The sequence below is a fragment of the Lampris incognitus genome, chromosome 12 (assembly GCF_029633865.1).
Source record: "Lampris incognitus isolate fLamInc1 chromosome 12, fLamInc1.hap2, whole genome shotgun sequence".
Lineage (NCBI taxonomy): Eukaryota > Metazoa > Chordata > Actinopteri > Lampriformes > Lampridae > Lampris > Lampris incognitus.
Window position 1 is genome coordinate 20,401,144 of NC_079222.1, and position 25,966 is coordinate 20,427,109.

General features: G+C 42.9%; 1 protein-coding gene across 1 annotated transcript in view; it reads right to left on the reverse strand.

The window, feature by feature from the left end:
* Positions 1-20,169: 20,169 nt before the first annotated feature.
* The window catches only part of nup214 (nucleoporin 214), an 88,929-nt gene continuing 83,132 nt past the window's right edge, over positions 20,170-25,966 (reverse strand). The window contains exon 36 of the mRNA XM_056290507.1: positions 20,170-20,878. Coding sequence (XP_056146482.1) covers positions 20,842-20,878 — 37 coding nt within the window. The 3' untranslated portion in view covers positions 20,170-20,841. The remainder of the gene's footprint in view (positions 20,879-25,966) is intronic.

A 25,966-nucleotide genomic window follows, 5' to 3' on the forward strand; every position in this document is an offset into this window, starting at 1 on the left:
CAGCCCTCCCTAGATCAGCAGAGGGGGTGGAGCAATGACTGGGATGGCTCGGAAGGGGGGGGGTAATTGGCCAAGTATAATTGGGGAGAAAAAGGGGGAAAATATCGACAACAAAAAAAGAAAAAAGAATCAGACATACACACTTTCATCCCCGAGAGACTGTACCATGGCAGTTACAACACTGTGGTCAGTACTTGTAACTTGATAATTACAATTTACAATTGAAGTTCATTTCCGTTTTATCTCAGAAATGACATGTAGTGAATATCAGCAATATATCTTAGTATCTTTCATTCAGTGAAGAAATTATAAACTTAATACTCCAGGTTTTGCCGATACACATGCTAACAAGGGGAGTACCTACACCTAGTTTTTACACTTCAAGCATTGACAACTGTGTTTTCTCATGAGTGTCATCACCGTCCATTTGACTCCCCTGCTATTAACTAAAGGTAATTCAAGACTGAATCCAAGTACATTCTGGCCTTGCTTTTAAAGAGGTGCAGTTAATTTTCAGTAGATGACAGAGAACAGTCAGTCAAGCCAACCCTTCTCCATGGCATGCAAGTTTACAACATTTAGTCGACACAACGAACTGATCGTGTAATACGACTACAGAATGAAGAGCCAGTCAAACAGTTGGTTGATACCTTTGTCATTCAGACTGTTTCCTCCTGGGATGGCTGGAATGATACCCTGTGAATTGATCCCCAGCCTCCCTTTAGCAAAAAAAAGAGAAAAAAAAGATCAAGTTTCATCCTCTTTTCTCATCCCCCATCTCAGGGTACCATGTCACTGTGCAGAGTTAATCAAGCACTTCCTTGCTCCCCCTTTTCCCCCCATCATCTGACCTCTCCCTCCCTGCCTCTTCCCTCAGTTCTCATTAGAGATGGCTTTGATTATATCTAATGTCAGTGAACTTTATATCTAGCAGCAGCTGGAGGGAATGATGTTGCTTCTAGTGACTACAAAATAAGAAAGCAGGCCCATGAGAGAATAGTTGGCAATCAGTCTTCAGACCCTTAAGAGTCCACATGTGAAAGTGTTTTTATGTATGTCAGTGAAAGCCTTATCCTCTTAATGTGATCTTTTCACCACCCGTGTTTGGAAATCTTCGCATCTATGCAGCACTGTTGCCTTCCGTCTTTCAAATCTGTGATGGCCTCCTCAGCCTACAGCTAGTGCTCAGAGCAGATTATATATATTTAAATCAACACACTTCCTATTCTTCGTATTCACCCCATAGCGTTCCTCCTCGGTCTTTAGCAATCTCTCCATCTGCAGTTCTCATCCACACCCTTATTCTTCCGAACACTCTGCCCTCCCCTCCCTCTCTTCTTGCCCTAGCCTTTGCTCTGTTACTGTGGAGGAAGGGCAGAGCAGCAGGCATGCAAGTCTGATCTCCACTGCCTGGTTGGCATATAGATGACCCAGTTTTTGGATTTGCTGGTTGTAGCTCTTGCTGCAACATTGAGGTGCCCCCCCCTCTTATAGTCACACACACACACACACACACACACACACACACACACACACACACACACACACACACACACACACACACACACACACACACACACACGGCTCTGGTCAGCTAAATACCACCATGCCCTTTTAACCGTTAATCTTCTAGCTGGGCATGAGCCCTCAAATGGAAAGGGGGCAAGGGCAACAGAATTTGGATTTGTGCAAACCCCTTTCCATGAAAATAAATAAATAGTACAAATCATAATACTATATCTATTTTTCAACCAGGACCTTACTTCAATCATAAAATGACTGATGTTTTTTTTAATTTTTGAAATCCAGGTTCTGTATATCAATAGCTGCAACTACAGTTCATTTTAATTTTAACAAGGACCCCATCTGGAAGACAGCTGCAATATAAGCTAGGTGTGTAATAATAAAATAGCTGCTGCTAGCTAACGTGCTCCCCTGATGTTATGATTAAATTTATGGACCGCACAGTAGTCCAATCAGATGCTCCCATTTGACCTTAGCTAGTGTTTTAGGGGGGGGGTTGGGCTTCCTGGGCTCGTTTTCAGGACAGAAAGAAAGGAGAGAAAGAAGAGCAAAAACAGACAGAGGCTGGTAGGAAGAATAATGTAGACCTCCTGGGTGGACTGTACTCTGCTGGGGTGTGCTGTTAAACGAATAGCTGCTATATGAGATGTCAGTAAGGGCAAAAGGCAAAGGTCAGGGTTTGGAATAAATGTGTGTGTGTGTGTGTGTGTGTGTGTGTGTGTGTGTGTGTGTGTGTGTGTGTGTGTGTGTGTGTGTGTGTGTGTGTGTGTGTGTGTGTGTGTGTGTGTGTGTGTGTGTGATTACTGTCACAATCATAGTGAAACTCCAAAGAGAGGAGAAATGCAATAAGGTTGCATGCAGCCCTGAAAGGAACGTTAACATGGCTCTTTAAAAGTGTTTCCTTAGCACTACTTGAATTTCAACCACAAATAATTAAACCTCATTTGTGGCACGTTTTGAAGCCAAAAATACAGTCGAGCTGTGAGTCCCATTCTAAATTTACTGACCAGTCGTGCTAATTCCTCGAGCGAGGCAATATATATAGCGACAATGTATTTTCAAGGCAAAGTCCTGTGATGGCATATGGACACGATTTGTACCCTCCAACGGGGCACCGTGTTATGTAATAAACTTTGACATGTGGAGTCGTCATCGCTCAAATGTGTATGTATATATGTTTGTGAGAGAAAATATGAATGATGTAGCCAGGGGTGTTTTCATTATTGTCCTATACTACTGCTGTTGAACTATCGCTTTCTTTGTGACTCTTTTGCTCATGCAACATACAAATTGTTTGCATATGCACACGCATGCATGCAGACAGTGCAGGGGAGGTTATGTCCTTGTCACAAAACAGGGACAGAGGTTCCCCCCCTCCCCCCCTCCGGGGGAACGGAGCAGGCCTGGCGTGGTATCTGATTGTCAAAGTGGTGTCACGTTGGCAGTGTGATCTACTTTTATCAGCCTTGCACGTGGACGCTATCAGCTCAGCGTGCCGTTCTGCACATGTTTAAAGGCACATATGTATCAGTACAGAGGGTGTGATGACAGTCACACCAGGGAGGTGTGCCCACGAAGAAACCTGACTTGGATGCTGCACCGAAACCGAGCGTGGGGGTTTTTATGAGCGCGCACCTCCACCACCGACAGCACATCTCGTGTTTCATTAAAGGGGGTCACGGGAAAAGGGCGATAGATTGCTTCTATGTGTATTTGTGTTAAATCTATTTGTGTTCTCCTGTGTTGTTGATTATGTATCATGTGTTTACCCTGAAAGTGCTTCATAAGTGTTTTTGTGTGTTTCCAATAACATGCCTCAGAAAAAAAGAAAAAAAAAGAAAACACAAATTGTTCAGGAACGTTTTTGTGCTGCGATGTAGTTTTCAAAATTTCAGCTTCTCCTTTGTATTTCCAGAGACACGTGTCCACAACGTGGAGCCATATGGGTTGAATTTTAATACTTGTGGTGTTTTCTACTTTGAAGGTTGTGCCAACTGAATGAAAACCTCCTCTCCTAAAGCCACACAATCACAGCACTTCCGAGGGCTGCTACCTTTTCTATGGATCCTTCTTAAGTCCTGTAATCACCCCATAATAGAAATAAGAAGACCAGCAGTGAAGGTTGTCACTTTTTTTTAACCCATGAGTCCCACCTGGTACTCAGGACCATTCACCTTCTTTAGAAATTGGTTCTCCTATATTCAAATTTTTTTAATATTCCACAGGTCTGTCTGTTCTCTCCTTATTTCAGAATTTGCATTGTTCAATAGCATAGTAATAAGACAATAGGGACATATTTTCTAATTCTGTTTGTTTTCTTGAAATGATTTTGCAGCACTGAAATAAAGAAAATATAGTGTGTGTTATGTTGTTTTGACTTTGACACCAATACTTGAAAAAGGGTCATTTCTGGCAAAAAATTAAAAATTAAAACTGTGAAAATGCACATTATTAGAAAAAATGTACCCAAAAATAAAAAGGAGGTCTTTTACAATTAACCATTGCATATTCCTTTTTTTGTTTTGTTCTGGATGTTAAGGCATATTTTGTTCCACTAATGGGACAGTTAGTGAAACTCACTACGATGTGATTTAATGTAGAGAGGTGTCTCACCAAATAGTTCTGCAGGATGTCCCTCCGTTCGCTGGTAGCTGCACCTTCTCAATCTGTCGGTCTAAACGCCAAGCATCACTTTACTGCACAGACCAAACAAAACCAGCGTTGAATTAAAAGTATTTAGCAATAAATGCATGACAGTAATTTACTTTTTCTCTTAAGGTTTTTATTGGTTTTATAGTTTCCAGCTATGGGCGAGTGACCACCTCATTTTCTGATTTTAAAATCCATACTGAATTGGCGTCCGGGTGGCGTAGTGGTCTATTCTGTTGCCTACCAACACGGGGATCTCCGGTTCGAATCCCCGTGTTACCCCCCGGCTTAGTCGGGCGTCTCTACAGACACCATTGGCCGTGTCTGCTGAAGGGAAGCCGGATGGGGGTATGTGTCCTGGTCGCTGCACTCGCGCCTCCTCTGGTCAGTTGGCGTGACTGTTCGAGGGGGAGGGGGAGGGGGAACTGGGGGGAATAGCGTGATCCTCCCACGCGCTACGTCCCCCTGGCGAAACTCCTCACTGTCAGATGAAAAGAAGGGGCTGGTGACTCCACATGTATCGGAGGAGGCACGTGGTAGTCTGCAGCCCTCCCCGGATCGACAGAGGGGATGGAGCAGCGACCGGGACAGCTTGTAGGGAGTGGGGGAAATTGGCTGGATGCAACTGGGGGAGAAAAGGGAGGAAAGAAAAAATCCATACTGAAACCTAAAAGATAGCAAAGTTGCCCTGAAACAATATGCTTCATATATGCCCTTCTTCAGCTGCCAGTGGACACTGCATAGAGCTATCAGCTCACCCAAACATCGTGTTAGTCAAGTATGAGGTAGTCTAAGGGCCGTTTTGAGATTTGTATTCATTCAAGACAGAATATAGAAAATCTCTCAGCCTGAAGCTTATTTATTTGTTTACTTGACAGGGACAATGCAAAAAAACAAAAACAAAACAAAACATGGTAACCAGTTAAAAAAAAACATGATACAGATGTTTTGCATATAGGATTTCTAGACAAGATTACTTTGCCACCCCTGTCCCTGGTTCGGCTTTTCTACTTAAAAATGGTCAGAACATATTATGGCGAGCCAGCGGGGAAGAATGGATGACACAGCCGAGCTTCCTTTGTAATGCCAAACCTGTGTCCCGGTCACAGCACGACCAACAGCGGTGGCTCTTATTTTGACACAACTCTTACCATGTCACAACATGACATCGCAGTGCCCCCCCCACCCCCACCCCACCGAGGTCACTGTTAGAAATGTTAGTCTTAGTCACGGTCAGTTGAACCCCCAAACAAACAGCACAAAAATAACCAAAACATGAACACAACAACACTAAAACACAACCAGCCCCCCTTTCCCCCCCTCTCCAATTGTATCCGGCCAATTACTCCACTCTTCCGAGCCGTCCCGGTCACTGCTCCACCTCATCTGCCAATCCGGGGAGAGCCGCTGCTCCACCGCCTCCGCCAATCCGGGGAGAGCTGAAGACTACCACATGCCTCCTCCGATACATGTGGAGTCGCCAGCCGCTTCTTTTCACCTGACAGTGAGGAGTTTCACCAGCGGGACATAGCGCGTGGGAGGATCACCCCAGTGATCCATGGTGGATTTCCCCCAGCCCCCCCCCCCGTGTCTGTAGGGACGCCTGACCAAAGCCGGAGGTAACACGTGGATTCGAACTGGCGATCTCCGTGTTGGTTGGCAACGACTAAACCTTTTTAACACGAGCGTCAACAGTCCCATCAACCCTTGCACTCCCCCAGCACAGAACCGCCGACAGTCAGAGTGACCGCCTCCCCCCGTCGCTACAATAGCATTACCAAAGGTACATTATTTAAACTGTGCACATAATAAATAGTGACATTCTCATACATGTAACACGATCATTCAAAAATTACAATGTTTTACATCACGTCACAATCACTTTACATGTGTTGCACAAGTGTGAGTGTATGTTCCCTAATTCATATGTATATGTGCATAATATGTATAGGTGTGTGTGTGTGTGTGTGTGTGCGTGCATGCACATAGTCTTTATGAGTATGCATGTATGTTTGTCTATATGTGTCTGTTCCTCTGTGTGTACATGTGCATGTGCATGTGCACGTGCACAACAGCATGATCAGTGATCAGGGATCAGTGATCAGGGATCAGTGATCGCAGGTTTGGTTTTGTTTCAGCCAGTTCTTCTCCTTTTCATTAAACGTTTTCATCTTGGTTTGTGTTTTCATTTCTGTTTGTAGGGGCATTCAAAAATGTTTTTTTTACCCCCTTTACTGAAGAAGATGACTGACTGAAAGTAGTGGTGCGCTGTGCCGCCCTGCAGTGAGGAATGCACCCTGAAGCGCTGAGTCGAGAACACTTCGGGAGAGCGACACGTACTGAAAACCTCTGAAGGCTTTACAGACAGCTGACTGTCCACGCTGTGCAGAACATACGCCACTGAGAAGGACACTGACTATAGCACCATATCATTTCATCCTCATTTGGGTTCACCACAGAGTGAAGAAGACTATGAGTAAAAAAAAAGAAGAAGAAAAAATCACGTTAAATTTAATAATTGGAATAAAGTGGTGAGGTAAAAATACGAGCCAGAATAAAAGAGAGAGGGGGGTGGCAGCTTTTAGTCTCACCGCCTGTGCAAAGGACAACGCGGTGCTCCTCTTCACATATAGATTGCATGAACTCAAACAGCAACGATTTGGTGCAAACCTGTGAAATTCCCATTACACACAGGTCAACGCTGCCTGCATACACCCCACAGCTGCTGCCGCGCCACGTGAGCAACGAACCGCGTGCACAATGCACTGCAGAGAAATGCCAAAAATGACGAAGGTGCAGAACAAGTACAGCTAAATATTTACTTTCCAGTTGCTAATTCTGATTGATATTTGTGGGCTAAATATGGGATCTGCAGTTTATCTCACGGTATGCTGGGTGGCTTTTTGGGCCATAATGAGGGCAGGTCTTGTGGGTAGAGAGGACCGCATATAGAGAACATGGCACAGCGCCGCATATCGCAGGGGGACACGTGCTGTGTACCTGTGATTTGTATGTATTGGTGGAAAAAGGGGCCAGAAAAGAGACATTTAGGTTGGGTTTGACGTGACTTCCCCTGACATGCTGGCACAAACAAAAGCAAGAGACACGTCAGAAGCACGACAGTTCAATGTGCATGCTCAGCTCTGAATACAAACCAACGCAGGGATCGCCGGTTCGAATCCCCAGGCTTGGTCGGGCGTCCCTTACAGACACAATTGTCCGTGTCTGCGGGTGGGAAGGCGGATGTGGGTATGTGCTCTGGGCTCTGCACTAGCGCCTCCTCTGGTTGGTCGGGGTGCCTGCTCGGGGGGAGGGGGGGGACTGGGGGGAATAGCGTGAACCTCCCATGCGCTACGCCCCCCTGGTGAAACTCCTCACTGCCAGGTGAAAAGAAGCAGCTGGTGACTCCATTTGTATCGGAGGAGGCACGTGGTAGTCTGCAACCCTCCCCGGATCGGCAGAGGGGGTGGAGCAGCGACCGGGACGGCTCGGAGAGCGGGGTGATTGACCGGGTACAATTGGAGAGGGATAAAAAGGGGGGGGGGGACTTTGAATACAAAATAAATGAAACGAGAAAAAAAGGACAAAAAGAAGTCTTATTTGTTTGTACTGTAACGTGCATGGATAAGTAGACACGTTGGTCCTTGACTAACGGGTCGGACCCTTTAGTCGAGCGGTCAGCGATGTCTCCGCGGTGCGGACGATACGGGTTCGTGTCCCGGCCGCAGGAGTTCCTGTGGTTGCCTTCCGAACCAGCGGGTCGGATCCTTTAGTCGACTGGTTAACGTTGTCGCTTGCGGAGCGGGAGCCATACGGGTTCGCGTCCCGGCTATGGCGACGGTTCCCGGGCTGCCCCCAATACATATACTCAAACAGTCCTGCTGCCTTTGATGGACGCTACATTTGAACAGAAATAATGGACTGAGAGACTGAGACCTACCCAACATCAACCACTCTCCCGTGAGTCACACTTTGATTTAAGGAAATAAATGAATATGTGAAACGATGAGGTGTGAGGCTTAAGTTGTTAAGTTGTTAATATTTACAGAGAAGTAGTCATCCAACTAGAGCGCCACCTGCAGTTACCTTTATACAAATACCAATGAATGACACATTTTGACATTTTCATCGTTACTAATTTTATATTTTCTTGTAAGAGAAAACAGTGATGACAGTTTGCCTACAGTATCCGTCTCATGATATATTAACAACCAATGTATATGTGTGCCTCCAGCGCAAGGGTTAAGCTGTGGAGGAGAGGAGACTCCACTGTGTGCTGATGTGAGGAGAATAGCAACGCCCATATACCTTCAGCAGCCATAAGCAGCTTGGCGCTCCATCGTCTCCCTGTGTTCCCACTTCTTACTGACGTGGGTACTCCTTCCCAGCTTGGTCAGTTTAATTTCCAAGTTTATTGCTTGACCTCAGCAGGGGTACAGTTTTACCAGATTGGTTAGGAGGGATGCTTAATTTGAATCTCAATTACTACCTAAAGCACATTATGTGAGACTACAAACAACGGGTTTGGGAAAGCCCTACTCTGGAGGTTTTTCTTTTTTCCCCCCTCCCATTTTCTTCCTAGTTGTACTTGGCCAATTGCCCCACCCTTCCGAGCCACCCCAGTCTCTGCTCCACCTCCTCGTCCGAGCCGGGAGGGCTGCAGACTACCACATGCCTCCTCTGATACATGTGGAGTCGCCAGCCGCTTCTTTTCACCTGACAATGAGGAGTTTCACCAGGGGGACGTAGCACGTGGGAGGATCACGCTATTCCCCCCAGTTCCCCCTCCCCCCTGAACAGGCGCCCCGACTGACCAGAGGAGGCGCTAGTGCAGCGACCAGGACACATACCCAGATCCGGCTTCCCACCCACAGACACGGCCAACTGTGTCTATATGGACACCCGACCAAGCCGGAGGTAACACGGGGATTCGAACCGGCGATCCCCGAGTTGGCAGGCAACGGAATAGACTGCCACAGACAGTTGATTTAACATCTGTAGTATCAATAGTAGCCATCAACGGTCTTTACGCTGCACTGCCTACACGCGGAAATGGCGTGTGTGAATGTTAATTGAGCGGCATGCCGCATGCCGTCTTCATGCCAAGGCCGTGTGCCGCCCGCAACTTCAAAGCACACAAAACGGCTCTTCCGGTTTCCTTAACGTCCCGCTGACAGCCTGGCATATTATCATATTGTGCACGTAAGGGTTGAGGATAATCTCTGTAGTATTCAGTGTAAGCAGCTAACTGACAGTCTCCCTTCCGGTGGAGCCGCAGAGACGTGCTGAAGTGCTTAGAGTAAGGATGACGACTTAAGAAGAGCTCAGGATTAAACCCAATTTGCGCTTTGTTGTGTTCCGTGCAAATCTCAGGCTGGTGGAAACGTGCAGGGAGTCATCGCTCCGTGCGACGCCCTGCACGGCACTGTGACGTCTTCAAATCAGGGTTTGATTGATTGCTTACTCGCAATGTAGTGCACAGAAAAGCAATCACGTGTCACGGTTAGAAAGAGGCCTTTCTATTGGAATAAAGTAAGGGACGTTAACTAACGTTGACTATTTGGGGTATTTCCTATTTATGGTAGCGAATCCTGGCGAAGCAAGTGACCAGCCCTCCTTTTCTCGTAGGGGGGTTGGTGGTGGTGGTAATAATGAAATGAAAATAATTTCATTTCGTGTAAAAATAACCTGCCACTCCTGACCCAGTTGGCTGTTCCTGGCTACTGTAATCAGTCCACTGATCCAAGTCTCTTCTACTCTGTTATCTCCTACCCACAAACACATTCCTCAGCTGCACATTCACAGCTATTTTTATTTGGGTCAGTGTCTGTGCAACATGTAATGTCTCCTGCCACACACACACCTGTCTCCATTTGTAATACCGGCTGATCTCGTTGTGACCAATTCATATTGTGCCGCCATACCTTCGGCACCAGACTTTACTATTAATATCCTCACGGTGATAATATTAGGACTGCAATAGCTATCCGTCATTCTCTCTGATCCCCATAGTTGTGTTGGGTTAAGCTCGCCACTAAGCCACCAAAATATGTGGGGTCTGTCGTTTTAGCCACGTGGGACCTACTATTTTACTGGCCCCGGCCTCCTTGTTTTCACAGCTTCCTTTTTGTTGGGGGTCTTAGAATACACCGAACGTTACTAATTCACCTCAATGTTTTCAGTGCTTTTATTATGACTGGAAACTGTGATGTGTACACACATAGATATATATGTTTTGGGGTTTTTTTGGGGGGGGGTTTCCACAATCCAAATGATTTTTTTCTAAATTATTTTTTGAGACGTATCAAACGTGAGATTCGTGAATAGTGATTTGTGAATTGTCCCACCCCTAATATGTATATCCAGCTCTGATAGAGGGCCATGCTCACTACACATGGCCTCAGGATGTGACTGGACTGTAGAGGTCAAAGGTCGAAGCCTCTCCTTTAGCTCCTCCCACTCCTCCTGGTCTTAGGGGCCACTCCAATCCCTATAGTCCCCCCACACCCTTGCCCCGCCCCCTTACACACACCTTATTCCAAGACCACTTGTACAGGTGAATAAAAAATTATATATGTAACTTTGCTAAAAGAAACACTCAACAGTAGGAAAAGTGCTCAACAAATAAGGAGCAAAATAATCCAGGGATTCAAATAAATTGTTTATGAGACAGTAAAAGCCTGTTTCATGCCATGAAACATGGCATGCATGTATACATATATATATATATATATATATATATATATATATATATATATATATATATATATATATATGATTGGGTCCTGTGATGGACTGGCTGCTTGTCCAGGGTGTCTCCCTGCCTGCCACCCAATGACTGCTGGGATAGGCTCCAGCATCCCCGTGACACTGAGAAAGGATACGCAGTTTGGATAAAATAATAATAATAATAATAATAATAATAACTTTTTACCCCTTTATCTCCCCAGTTGCCCTTGGCCAATTACTCCACTCTTCCGAGCCGTCCTGGTCGCTGCTCCACCTCCTCTGTTGATCCGGGGAGGGCTGCAGACTACCACATGCCTCCTCCGATACATGTGGAGTCGCCAGCCGCTTCTTTTCACCTGACAGTGAGGAGTTTCATCAGGGGGACGTAGCGCGTGGAAGGATCACGCTATTCTCCCCAGTTCCCCCTCCTCCCCAAACAGGTACCTCAACCAACCAGTGGAGGAGCTAGTGCAGCGACCAGGATACACACCCACATCTGGCTTCCCACCCGCAGACACGGTCAGTTGTGTCTGACCAAGCCGGAGGTAACACGGGGATTCAAACCGGCAATCCCGGTGTTGGTAAGCAATGGCATAGACCACTACACTACCCAGATGCCCATATTTGACTGTTTTAATATTCAAATAATTATTAATAGGCTGGGTAGTTTGCTTATCATAGAGTTTGCAGCTATAGATATCAGGCCACACAATGTGAGCTTCGAAGAATGAAACATGAAAATGAACAAACTATCCAAGTGCTAAACTGATATTTGTGTGTATTAGAATAAAACGTCACAGTTGAATAGACAAAGTAGTGTCATGGGTAAGTAAGGAACAAGCTAGTTGCCCCTGGATCTACAGAGAATTAACTATATGTGAATATACCATATGGGGATAGTCCAAATTTGCAATGTTTACAGCTATATTATGCAATAGACAGATATTAAAAAAAGAAGAAGAAAAAAGCTTGCACTTCAAGTGGCCCCATGATGTGACGGCATGGATGACTCGGATAAATAGTTGTATAAGAACAATAAATGCTTACTATCAAACCTACATTTTTAGGCTAATTCCCACTAACTTAAACACAGCATGAACAGCCCTGAGTTGGAATATGGCTTACAGACATCCCCATCAATTTACATGATGAGCATATTTAGATTTTACATAAGGCTCCTCTAATGCTTTGAAATAAACCCAGGCATCATTTCTATTGGATAAGGAATATAATTTTCTCATGGGTCAGAAATCAATAAAATACATGAGTAAGAGGTAACCAGAAAAGTATATCATTGGCGATCCCTGTTTGTCTTACTTGATTTTTCCCTAACTCACATGGAGCATAGTCCCTCTTCTTTATAGACAGTCCCCTTCTTCCCCTGCTATAGAAGTTAAAGACATGGATGACAGGTTCAGCAAAGGGGGAGGTGTTGCCTTTATAGCAACAGACTGCTGAAGGTCCACCTGACTGGAAAAGATGGGGCCTGGGTCTCAGTGTCTGTGTAATAACACATAGGAAAACTTTGAATTTCACAATTTGTTTTGCAAAGCTGCCACATCTAAACACTTAACTTTGACCAAAAACTGAGAACCGAGTAAAATATTGCTTGCCGATCAGTTTATCCCAGCTGTAACTTCATGCAGAAGTACACACTTGGAAGAAGTTGTCTGTTCTTGTGTGTGTGTGTGTGTGTGTGTGTGTGTGTGTGTGTGTGTGTGTGTGTGTGTGTGTGTGTGTGTGTGTGTGTGTGTGTGTGGTGTGTCATGTCTTGTCATTTCACACAACCATGTTAGGAGTAGCACCTTACTATAGCTACAAGCTGTGCTTCCCTGTTTCGAATATGTGCTTAGCAACCAACCATTTCCCCCCCCACTGGATATTTTTCAACGCACTGATGCCACAAGAACTTTGGATTTATTCTAGACACGCAACCTTGGAAATATAAAATATTATCTGCAATAAATATTAGAGTCATATTTGCTATTAAAGGTTCTGCTCTTGGTAATTTCAAGGTGATATAAAAAAACTTGCAAAAGAAACAATAGTGTAGCAACTAATTATCCGACCAAAACAAGCAAGCTAATAACACCAATTCTTCTCTGGTTATAGGCCATCGTCCACAGACAAACTGGATACACATTAGTGCCAGCTTGCTAATGAGTCCAATAGTCGGCCAATTTTGTTAGTACAATTTACATGATATTTGTACAACTTGCATGATATTTGATACAAAGAAGTTACTTGTATCGTATACTACAACAACAACATTTTAATACTGCAGTATTTCCCTGGAATTGCCATGATGAAGTGCAGTGAACAGATGCTGTGGAGAGGTTTGATGTCATGATTTCTATATCGAACACACAGGCCTTAAAATACATGCATTTTATTGCACATTGTCTTGGGATTATTGCAGCTTCCACGTTACTATAAATAAGAGGGGATGGAGCCTCAAACATGTTTACTATTGACTCGGAGGGTTTAAGAGGTCTGGTCTTCAAACAGCAGGGTTGTTTACTGAAAACATTACCTGCTGCACGTTCAGAGGGCAGTAAAGGATTACTGAACACTTTAAGTGAAACGTCCCCCTGTGATTAACTTAGGAGCTCTGGCTAATAGAGCTGAACCCGAGATATTCAAAACAAAAGTAATAGGAGTCCAGGGAGCTTCTTCCAGTTAACCATTACTCATTTAAATCAGAATCCTGGTCTACTATTCATTTTGCTGTGACCACCGAAGCTCTTCTCAGTGCAGCAACCAAGAAACAAAAACCAAAAAACAAAAAAGACAAAAAACGATTGCGTGAAACTCAAAGAAGGTTAAGTCAGTTCATCTGGGCACAATGTTTACTGGCAGAGACGTTTCATCACTCATCTAAACTGACTGCAGGTATCCCCACCCTTATAAACCATACAGTGGCATAACGACCCAAACCAAAGATCAGTTTCATATACAAATATGGGTGTGACCATTAACTACACGTTCAGTGGCCATGTGTACTAGTCTAGTTAACGGTCACACCCATATTTGTATATGAAACTGATCTTTGGTTTGGGTCGTTATGCGTAGTGGTCTATTCCATTGCCTACCAACATGGGGAGCTCCGGTTCAAATCCTCGTGTTACCTCCGGCTTGGTCAGGCCTCCCTACAGACACAAGTGGCCATGTCCGCGGGTGGGAGGTCGGATGTGATTATGTGCCCTGGTCGCTGCATTAGCGCCTCCTCTGGTTGGTTGGGGTGCCTGTTCGGGGAGGAGGAGGACTGGGGGGAATAGCGTGACCCTCCCACGTGCTACGTCCCCCTGGCGAAACTCCAAAACACTGTCAGGTGAAAAGAAGCGGCTGGTGACTCCACATGTATCGGAAGAAGCATGTGGTAGTCTGCAGCCCTCCCCGGATCGGCAGAGGGGGTGGAGCAGCGACCGGGACGGCTCGGAAGAGGGGGGGGGGGGTAATTGGCCAAGTACAATTGGGGAGAAAAGGGAGGGGATAAAAAAAATGTAAAAAAAAACAAAGCAGGACAATTATTTCATAACTGTAAAGAACTGTATGTAGAATATTGGAGAAAACTTATCAATTGCTGGCTGACAACAAAAGTAGAGAAACTGTCATAAAATATATTTTCTGACGTTTTCTCTTCTAGCAACTTCTTCCTTCAGATGCTTGTGAATGTTTCCACCTCTGTTCAACCTCAGAGTGACGATAGTGATGACATGCACTTCATTGGCTGTTACGTGGTGTTTGGATTTTGTTGGAGATAAGAGTGCAGACTGTGCCTTGAGTTGCTGAGCCTCGAGGTTTCATCCTTTGTCTTACATCATTCAGTGTTAAATCTTCCCACTTTGTCGCACACATTTAAATATTTGTTGATACGTGATTGCAATATTGTTCATTGCTTTGCTAGCAAACAGCATACATTGTTTATAAATCTAAGATATGAAAGTACCCTTGCTGAATAATAGGAATTGGTCACTAAAGAGGATTAATGATTATCCAAAGCAGTTGAATCAAGTGCAACTGGACTTGGTATATATCCCTGAAGACGTTTCGCCTCTCATCCAGGAGGCTTCCTCAGTTCGTGCCTTTCTGACTAGACCAAGCTAGTCTGACTGGCTGGTGATGAGACTCGGTATTTATCCTCTAGGAGCCGTTATCGGAGCTATTGATATGCGTGGCTCTTATCAATAGCTCTGACAACGACTCCTAGAGGATAAATACTGAGTCTCATCACCAGCCAGTCAGTCAGACTCGCTTGGTCTAGTCAGAAAGGCACGAAATGAGGAAGCCTCTTGGATATATACTAAGTCCAGTTGCACTTGATTCAACTCCTTTGGATAACCATGACCTGGATGAATGAGAACATTCACAGACAGGATTAATGATTTTTTTTCAACTAAACTAAACTTTCAAGCTTAGTGATGGTCTTGGCAAATGAACTTGGCAAGTTGCCAGAATTTTGACTCAGTTTTGTTTCATCATTGAACTTTTGAGAATCTAAGAAATGTGGGCCTTTTTCTACGACAATTCCATGTCTAATGAGGTTATTTCTTATAATGACTTGCTGAATGTCATGCAGCCTTTATCTTATCTGTGTCACTACCGTATCCCCTATTTTAACCTGTATTAACCCCTATATTAAATTGATTGTAAAATCGTTTTCTGTAACTATTCAGAATGCAGTATTCATGCTTACAGGTCATATGAATATTTTTTTTGTTTTTGCTTAAACTAATCTGAAAAGTATTTTTCATGTATAATGGGTTCATCACAGGTTTCATGTTTCAAAGGTTGTTCCGATGAGCTGTCTTGCAAAGCTTAACAATCAATTTTTTAACAGTGTTTACAATTTAGTTATTTTATTTACATACTGTATTATTGCTTGGTCACTTTTACATTAATTTCGGGGGGAAAAACAGAATATAAATGACTTCTGTACAGAAAAAAGATACATTGCCATACACTAGTCTTTATTATGTGGCATTGAACTTCTTGTTGAAAGAAAATATAGAGCCAGGAAAAATAATGTTGTTTAATTTCTAGTTTTATTTGTACATTAATTAAGTGTTGGGGTAGTAAAAAACACATTGCAAAGAAAAACATGTTCAAACTTGATTTTGTTCACATTTTACAACATGTCCACTGTAGTGGATACCCTCCCAGCATGTGACGTCATTTTAAAGGCACAGCTGTCCTCTTTAAGGGAAATAGGACTGAGTACAGTGGCATGTATAGTATGAGAGATATGAGCAAAAACACTATGTCCACTACAGTGGACAAAAACGAATTGCTGGGTCTCAAGAGGATTTATTCAGAAGTGGTAGAGGAAAGTAAAGTTCACAGTTGGTTACACAGAGGGCATGCTAAAACAAGGTGAGGTAAAAATGGTAAGGAAGATAGCTCTTGGCAATGTTTAGAAATTTTTTCACTATATGCAATTATGATCATATTCTTCTTAATATGTAGTTGACTCTTCCACATTAAGTAAGGGTTTCAGTCAGCTGCATTAAATGCTGCATTGTGCTGTGGGAAAAGCGGTTGATGGCATGTGGCATGTGAGATGATGGCATGTGGCTGTCGACAGAATAACGGGCCTGCCTTTTACCCATGGAGTATGTCAGTGGCACTCTGTCATCCTTTATCTTGCATCCTTTACTTCAGCAGAGGTCATGGGTCTTGGCCCTTTTTAGACAGGAATGTTACGGTCACAATATTTGACTTGGACTAGGTGCCTGCTTAACAGAGGTGAAATGTGCCTTTCCTTGAGAATACACCTATGGCGAGAACTTGGCACCTTCCAGACTGGAGCTACGAGAAGTCTCCACAACAGATACATAAGATAAAGTATTTTATATATATATATATATATATATATATATATATATATATACATACACACACACACATTTATACACACATACATATACATATGCATACATACATATTTATACATATATACATACAGATTTATATATATATATATGTATGTATGTATGTATGTATGTATATATATATATATATATATATATATATATACACATACACACACACACACACACACACACACACACACATATATATATTCCATTTAGGTAATAAGGCCTTTATCAGTCACAACTTAAGCATTTTGTGGACTATCAATTTTCTTTATTAGTTTTTAATTATGAGTGTCCTTAGATGCTATGTGCAAAGTTTTATGCAGATTGGACGTACAAAGACGAGTGTGAAAAAGTAGGCTTTGCCTATTTCACAAGCACCACATAGTGGCCAAAAACGTGTTTATGATGCTACTATCAACACTTAAATAGTCTTATCAACACAATGTTAATAAGCATTTTATGAGGACTTATAAGGGTCTTATTACCTATTAACCAATACTGATTACATTGCCTTAATGTAAAGCATATATATATATATATATATATATATATAGTATAAAAAAACAAAAACAAACAAACATGCTAACAGTTTCATGGAAATTGCCGTGGACCTTGGACCAAAGGCTTTACTGTCTATTATGTTTTACATTTATGGTTAAGGAATCATTGTAACAACTTAATGTGTCATAACCTGCTATTGTGCCCAATTTGATGAATCATGGTTGAATAGATGGGGTGTTAGAAAGTCCAAAGTCCATAATGCGTTCCACTCAGTTAAGTTTGAGATTTCAAGCACCCAGCCAGCAACTGGCTGCTCCGAAATATCAATGACAGTATTTTATTTATTTTTTATTGTGTCTAATACTAAATAGCCACAGGATCTATGGCACTCAGAATTTTCATGATAGCCTTACATGTGTCATAGTTTCCTTGTGATGGAAAATGCTGACAAGTCACAGAGACACTCATGAGAACGGCAGCTGTCTTTGTGGAATCCAGATAAAAATAGCCCAGACCAACTTCTCCACACCCATCTTCCCGTGGCATCCGTCTTTCTTTTCCCCTCTTCTCCTAGTTAGTGATGATCAGCCACCACCTTTCCCAATTAACCCCCTCCCCAACCTTGCTTGGCTACCTGGCACGTAAATAATCCCTCCATTAAGTAGTGCAGCCCTGTGGTTCGAATCATCGTGTTACCTCCGGCTTAGTCGGGCGTCCCTACAGACACAATTGGTCTTGTCTACGGGTGGGAAGCCGGATGTGGGTGTGTCCCGGTCGTTGGACTAGCGCCTCCTCTGGTCAGTCAGGGCGCCTGTTCAGGAGCGAGGGGGAAACTGGGGGGACGTAGCGTGAGCCTCCCACACGCTACGTCCCCCTGGTGAAACTCCTCACTGTCAGGTGAAAAGAAGCGGCTGGTGACTCCACATATATTGTTCAGGATGGCTCGGAAAAGCGGGGTAATTGGCCAGTTACAATTTGGGAGAAAAAGGGGGGGGGGTCAAACTAAATTTCTTTCAATGGCCAGCTGAGAGTGACAAACCCCAGGGGGCTCATTGGTTTCATGGGCCTTCCCACAGATGTCTGCAATTACTAAACATGGCCACTGCTGCCTCACTCCCCTGGATCCATCTGAAATTTAAAATTAAATTACATAGAAAAGGAAGGCATCTGGGGAGAGCCTTGAGGCAAACAGGACTTTGATGAATATTGGGCTCTTGAGTAATGACATTGGTCATTAGTTTGCCATTGTGGATTTAATTGTTATATTTTGCTAAGCCAAAAACTAAATGTCGATTGTAATATGTCATGTCATAAATTGTCATGAAAAATATAAAGGATTCAAATTGAGAACATATTTATTCCATCTTCTCACTGTGAGGCAACCACGCTAACCACTGTGCTATCGTGCCACCCTTATTTCTTTCTTATATATGTCTGGTAATTATTGATTACAATGTATGGAATATTCTGACTCCTATCACATCATTGACCTTGTCTGGGAAGGTGATGTCTACATATTAAAGAGGGGAGGTTGATCAGCTGGCCCTCTGGTGCAGCCATAACAACCTGGAGCTGATGCTTAAAACAGTGGAGATGACAGTGGACTTCAGAAGGACCCCCCCCCCCTCAACACTGTCCCCCTCACCATACTCAACAGCACGGTGTCTATGGTGAAAAGTTATAGATTCCCTGTTCCACAATCTCCCAGGACCTAAGGTGGGCACTCAACATAGACACACTCATCAAAAAGGCACAGCAGAGGATGTACTTTCTCTGCCAGCTCGAGAAATTCAACCTGCTGATTCAGTTCCACACTGCAATAATCCAGTCTGTCCTCTGCATATCCATCACTGTCCGGTTTGGTTCGGCGACCAAACAGGACAGGGACAAAGTACAACGGACAGTCTGCAGAGAAAATCATTGGTGCCAACCTGCCCTCCATTCAGGACTTATACACCTCCAGACTCATGCAACGGGCAGACATCAATGCAGACCCATCACATCCTGGTCACAACCTGTTCCAAACTACTCCCCCCTGGTAAGCGCTATAGAGCACTGTGCAATAAAACCAGATATAAAAATCAGCTAATTAAGGTATTAATTAAGTTTCCTTTATTAATCCACTTGGGGAAATTCATTTACTGCAAATTAACCCATCCTAGCTGTGATGTGTGTAGCTAGGAGCAGTGGGCTTCTGCTTTCCTGTTGCGCCTGGGGACCAACTCCAGTTCTTTTCCCATTGCCTCGGTCAGGGCGCCGACAAGAGTATAAACCCTAACATGCATGTTTTTGTTTTGATGGTGGGGGAAACTGCAGCAAACACACAAATCCCACCACAGACACGGGGAGAACATCCAAACTCCACACAGAGGATGACCTGGGATGACCGCCGAGGTTGGGAAAACGCCGGGGTTCAAACCCAGGACCCTCTTGCTGTGAGGCGACAACACTGACCACTGGGCCACCGTGCCGCCCAGTTTTTTTCTGAGGGCTGTCATTCAAATGAACGCTTGACATTGTCAAACAAATTCAACCATGTTGTATATACTGTACATTGTACATATACTGGTATGCTGTCATGTCCAGCTACCTCAGGCATGTATGTAAGTAACCTGCTAACATCTATTTCAGCATCTCATATATATTGTCTGCACCATTGCACTTTATCACCTCTTATTTCGCCTGTATATAGTCAATTCTTATGTTTACCTGAAGATTGTTGTGTTGTTATTCTATGGTAAGTACACTGTGAGAGCCACGAAAACGGAGTCAAATCCCACGTGTAAAAACTTACATGGCCAATAAAATCTGATTCCGAGAGCTAAATGAGGATTTCATGAACCACGAATCTAAGACCTAGAATATAAAAAAGCAAGGCTGTCTGAAATGTCAACTTTATTTCCAATATTCCACTTATCAATCATAATACATCAATACAGGATTGACAGCAAAACCAGTTTGACAAAGAATCAATTCAAGTCAAAATTATACACATTATGTGGATATCTACTTCCTTTTGGGAAAAAACATATGGGGGTCGTCAGTTTAATTTTGTTACATTCTCAGTCTAAACTTGTCACTGAGCTGATAATTCTTACATTTTTGTATTAAAATGAAAGGTTTTAATACTATGTAATTACATTTGTAATAAAAACTTTTACAAACTGTTCTGTCAAATCTCTCTCTCTCTTTAAATATATACACACACAAAAATCTCGCTCAAGTTGTCAAACAGAATTTAATGATGATACTGACGCTCCCAGTGTTTCTTCAATCCAACATTAAGATAGACACCACTATGACATCAAAATTGCAATGAATGGCGAAGCTGATTATAACAGGTTGTCTGAAACTTCTTACATTTTCCATGAAAACCTTTAGTTTTATCTAAAGAACTCTCACAAGTTGGGCGTAATGGGTTCAATACATAAAAAAATGTTGTGACGCTCTGTTAATGTACTACTGCAGTAAAATGTGCTTACAAAAAAAACATTCCACAAGGTTTTCATTTCCCCTCTCTATTGGAGAGGACTGACCGGTCTGCTCACCGAAGTCTCAACTAGCTCCTCCAACTTGCAAATGTTTGTGGAGCTGATCTGAAAGAGAACAGAAAAAAGTCACAGCTAAAACAAAGGAAGACTACTTCCTCTTGCTTCATCTAGACCTCTCTTAGCGGCTAATCAATACCAGGCTTTTAAAGAGTGGTACTTGTTTTCCAGGGTGTAAGAAAACAGACATATTCTGGACAGAAGAAAGCTTAGTTCTGTAGACCGCTACACCTTCGTGCGTGCCCCTCAGAGGTTCATGGTATGATGGGAGATGGAAAGCAAGCACAAGACTACAAAAGCATGAATTGAAAAAAAATCCCACTTCTTGTTTTGCATCTTGTATGCCCCTTGTTTACTGAGGCAGTTTTGTCAAATGTAAAAGCCGGGCATCCAGCCAGAATATCTTTATGTTTTTGGGACTATGGTCCCTTGAAATGTTTTTCACTGATACTTGATAAAATAACATTTGATTTTCTTTTAATTAATGACACTATTTTTAAAGTTCCCATGAAACGGATCGGAGAATGCTATTAGAATCTGCATATTTACGTGTTTCCTGTAAAAACAGGTAGCTAGGGAGGGACTTGTCATGGATATTGATTGGCGTTTACAGTAGCCAATAGTGCTGAATGCACCGCAGACAGAAGGGGCAACCATGAGGCGGTGTCTGACATTGCGCCGGAAGGCGGGCTGGCAGAGGGGAATGGGTATGGCGGTGACTCTAGAAGTGTGCCGGGCCCTTCTCGCGGCCTCGGCTGGATTGCAGGAGTGAGCACAACCAAAAACAGTGATGACCCATAACTGCTAGCTAGCTAGCTCGTAGGTCCTGTGCGCCAGTTGGTAATGTGCAGCACTTGTGGTCATGGGGGAGGGACATACAAAAATTAAGAAAGGGTTTCATTGGACTCAAAATTAGCATATGCCCCTGAGTGCAGGATGAGTTATCAACTTTTTGTTATTGTTTTCCAGGAAATGATAAGCTCTAAAATACCATCAAGAATACCTACAAAACATGTCATTGTTAGGCCAGATACTGGCGTATAGGGGACGATCAGTGCAAGACGTGATAAAAAACAAAAACAAAACAAAACTTAAAACATCTATTTTGATATCATGGGAACTTTGAGTACCACAATGAATTGCCATGCTTTGTAATTAAATTAATGGAACATTTTCAACCCCATGAGCAAAGGTAAAAACAGATTTCTGGGTAACATTTACAGTGACCTGTTTCAAAATTAAAACCACTATGTGGCCTGTTCACCTGGTATGTTATTACCAACGGCGTCTCTACAATAGGGCCCCACCAGATGTCCAGTACACGACATGATCAATAATTCAGTGCAACAAGCAATATATATATTTATTCTTCGTAACTAACATTGTTGCACATTAATTACATATGACAACGGTAGCGCTGTCCGATACATTCCAAATATCTTCCCGTACCTGTTGCATAAAGTTCAGTACTTCTCCTAGCGGTCTTTGTTTGGTGAGCATGGGGCCGGCCCGTCAGTGTTTGTTTAACCAAGTGAGCAGTTGAAAACACTGTGCTCATGTCCAATGCACTTCCAATAATGAGCTGTGGGGCACGGTCATGTTGGCCCCATGCCGACAGCAGCCAATAAAAAATAATATAATGGCGTATGTCAAGATGTTTAGTAAACACTGTTTACTGTATTGGTGTTGCTACGCAGCTACATGCAACACCATGGGGCAACAGAGGTTACATGCACTTGCTATGCTATCAAATAAATTAATTCATTGATTGGTGAACTTAAACTGAAAAGCTATTAACAAGTTTTCCCAAATGAAAGATCGTCGAGCATCTTGTATTTGTAATGTGATGCTATATAACAAGGTAATATACCAGTTGTGTGAGCTCACACGCTGTTATTGACAATGTCCCTCATATCCCTGTCTCCACCTCTGCTAACTCCTGTGCCACGCTATATTAATGTGTGCATTTTTGATTTCATTCATTGATGAGGTGTGTCTGTTTATTGAGCAAGTAGGTTTGTGTGTAGTTTCACTGACGAGTCAGATGCTGCCCATACAGGGTCTATTGTGCCGCACCCAGCTTTCGGTGACAGAGACACCACTGGTTATTACATATCCATTTTCTTGTTCATGTCATTCCACGTTGGCTCTGTTATCAGACAACCAATTGTAATTGGATTCCGCCTTGTATTGACGTGTGATATAGAAAAAGGAATATGAAGATATATTGGTGATGAAGTGTCAAAAGTAGTGGACAAGCAGAGATAAAAGGTTAGAACTTATATAGAGGGATATTTAGGAAGTGATTGTGTGAAGAAAAGGGACAGGTAAATAAGTGCTGACAAGCGTTGAAAAGGTTAATGAAAGCCATTCCCCTCCTGGATAGAGCTGTGCGGTATGAAGTGATTATAGCTCATGATGCATTCATACATGAACATTTTTTTTGCCAAGCATTGTATTCCATTTAATTTCCAGCACATGACTGTTTTTGTTGAAGAGTAGAAGGTCCAATTACCTACTTTATTAGACTGTAGGGAAGACGAGAAAGACACTGCAGAAAAAAAAACAATGGAGAAAACGCTCCAGTGGTACATACAGTTGCAAGAACCAAGTTTGTGAAACCTCTGGAATTACCTGGATTTCTGCATTACTGGCTCATAAAATGTGGTGTGATCTTCATCCAAATCATAAGCATAGACAAAAACATTCTACCTGAACTAATAACACAAACAATTGTACTTTTCATGTCTATATTGAACAAATTGTTTAATGATTTAGAGTCCTGGTTGGAAAAAGTATATAACCTCCACCAAACATTTCCTATTGCTGCTGATCAGACTTGCACAATGACGAAGAGAAAATCTGGTCCAGTCCTCCTTAAAAACTATTTCAGTTCTGGGCGGTTAGTACTGTCACCTCACAGCAAGAAGGTCCTGGGTTCGAACCCCGGGGTTGTCCAACCTTGGGATTTATCCCAGGTCGTTCTCTGTGTGGAGTTTGCATATTCTCCCCGTGTCTGCAGTGGGTTTTCTCCAGGTGCTCCGGTTTCCCCCATCATCAAAAAGACATGCATGTTAGGGTTAACACTCCTGTCTGTGCCCCTGACTGAGGCATGGCAAGACAAACTGGAGTTGGTCCCCGGGCGCTGCACAGGTGCTGCCCACTGCTCCTAGTTACACAGCTAGGATGAGATAAATGCAGAGCAGAATTTCCCCACGGGGATTAATTAAGTGTGTGTGTGTGTATGTATGTATATATATATATATATATATATATATAAATAAATAAAAATCTTCAATATTTCTGGGATTTCCCACATGAACAGCCCTCTCTAGATCATGTCACAGCATCTCAATTGGGTAAATGTCTGGACTCTGATTTGGCCATTCCAAAACATTAATTTTCTTCATTTTAAACCATTCTGTTATTTACTCGTGTGTTTTGGGTCATTGTCTTGTTGCACTGTCCAACTTTGATTAAGCTTCAGGTGACAGAACGCTACCCTAACATTCTCCTGTAAAATTTCTTGATACAAATTTAAATTCATTTTCCCTCAATAACTGCAAGGTCTCCAGGTTCTGAGGCAGTAAAGCATCCCCAAACCATGATGCGCCCTCCACCATGCTTCAGTTGGGATGTGTTTTTGGTGTTACTGTGCAGTGCCCTTTTCCTCCAAACATAGTGTTCTGCATTTCAGCCAACATGTTAAAACTTTGGTCTCATCTGTCCACAGAACATTGTCCCAGAAGCGTTGTCGAACATCCAGGTGGTCTTGTGCAAAGTTGAGATGTGCAGCAATTTCTTTATTTGGAGAGCCGTGGTTTCTTCTGTGGTGTCCTTCCATGAACATCGTTCTTATTCAGTGTTTCTCTTATAGTGGACACATGATCAGAGACTTTAGCGAGTGTTAGGAGTTTCAGCAGGTCTTTTCCTATCAACCATGGGTTCTTTTTCCACTTCCTTCAGCATTGCATGTTGTGCTCTTGCTGTGATCTTTGCAGGATGCCCACTCCTAGGGAAAGTAGCAACAGTACTGAATTTCCTACATTTGTTGACAATTGGTCTTCATGTGGATTGATGAACATCCAGATCTTTAGAAATGCTTTTGTAGCTTTTTCCAGCTTCATGCATCTCTCCAATTCTTCTTCTACGGTCCTCTGAAATGTGTTTTGCTCGGGGCATGGTTCACATGAATGGATCTCTCTTGAGAAGGGCAGACTCAGTAACCAGATTTTGTGTTCCTTTTATATAAGGCAGGGCACCTCTACAACCCACATCTCCAATCTCAACTCAAATGACTGGAACACCTGACTCCAATTAGCTTTTGGAGACACCATTTGCCCAGAGGTTCACGAATTTTTTTTAAACCTAGTCTGAATGTTTAAATGGTGTATTCACTATTGACAACAAGTATAATTATTTATTTGTCATTACTTGAGGCAAACTGCGTTTTGTCTATTATTGTGACTCTGATGATCAGACCACATTTTATGAGTAATACAGAAATCCAGGTAATTTCAAAGGGTTCACAAACTTTTTCTTGCTACTGTATAGTATGTCTCCAAAGACAGAAGAATGTCTTTCTGAGCATATATCTGGGCATAATTACCCATGACTTTGAAGTGGACAAACTTGAAACAAAATTACAGTGGGACATATTGTATATGAGTTGAGTTATGAGTACAATAGTGTGGGACAACTACACAAAAACTACAGCCAGGATGCAGGCAGGTAGAAGAGATAGGTTGGCTTTTGTCTTTTTTGCTGGTTAGCAATATTCTAACTTTCAATCACCTGAACCATGGGTCTAGAATGGGCTATGCTTTTATTTATTTAAAGCCAAATCAACACAACAAAATCCTGGTGTATATTAATGTTAAAGCTTCAACCACCTTGATTTTATGTCAGTGCATAAAATGTGTGCAGGTTGGACATCTGCAATGAAAAACGATTAATAAAATAAAAGAGTGAAAGAGGATGGAAGAGACCTAGAAAGAGAAGGACATGCAGAGAGCAATGTGGAGAGTGACCCAAAAAGAGAATGAATGAAAGTGTGAGAGAGATGCCTTATTTAACAGTATGTGAGTGTCTCCAATAGGGCAACCCATGTCTCCATACTCCTCTGAACACTTCAGA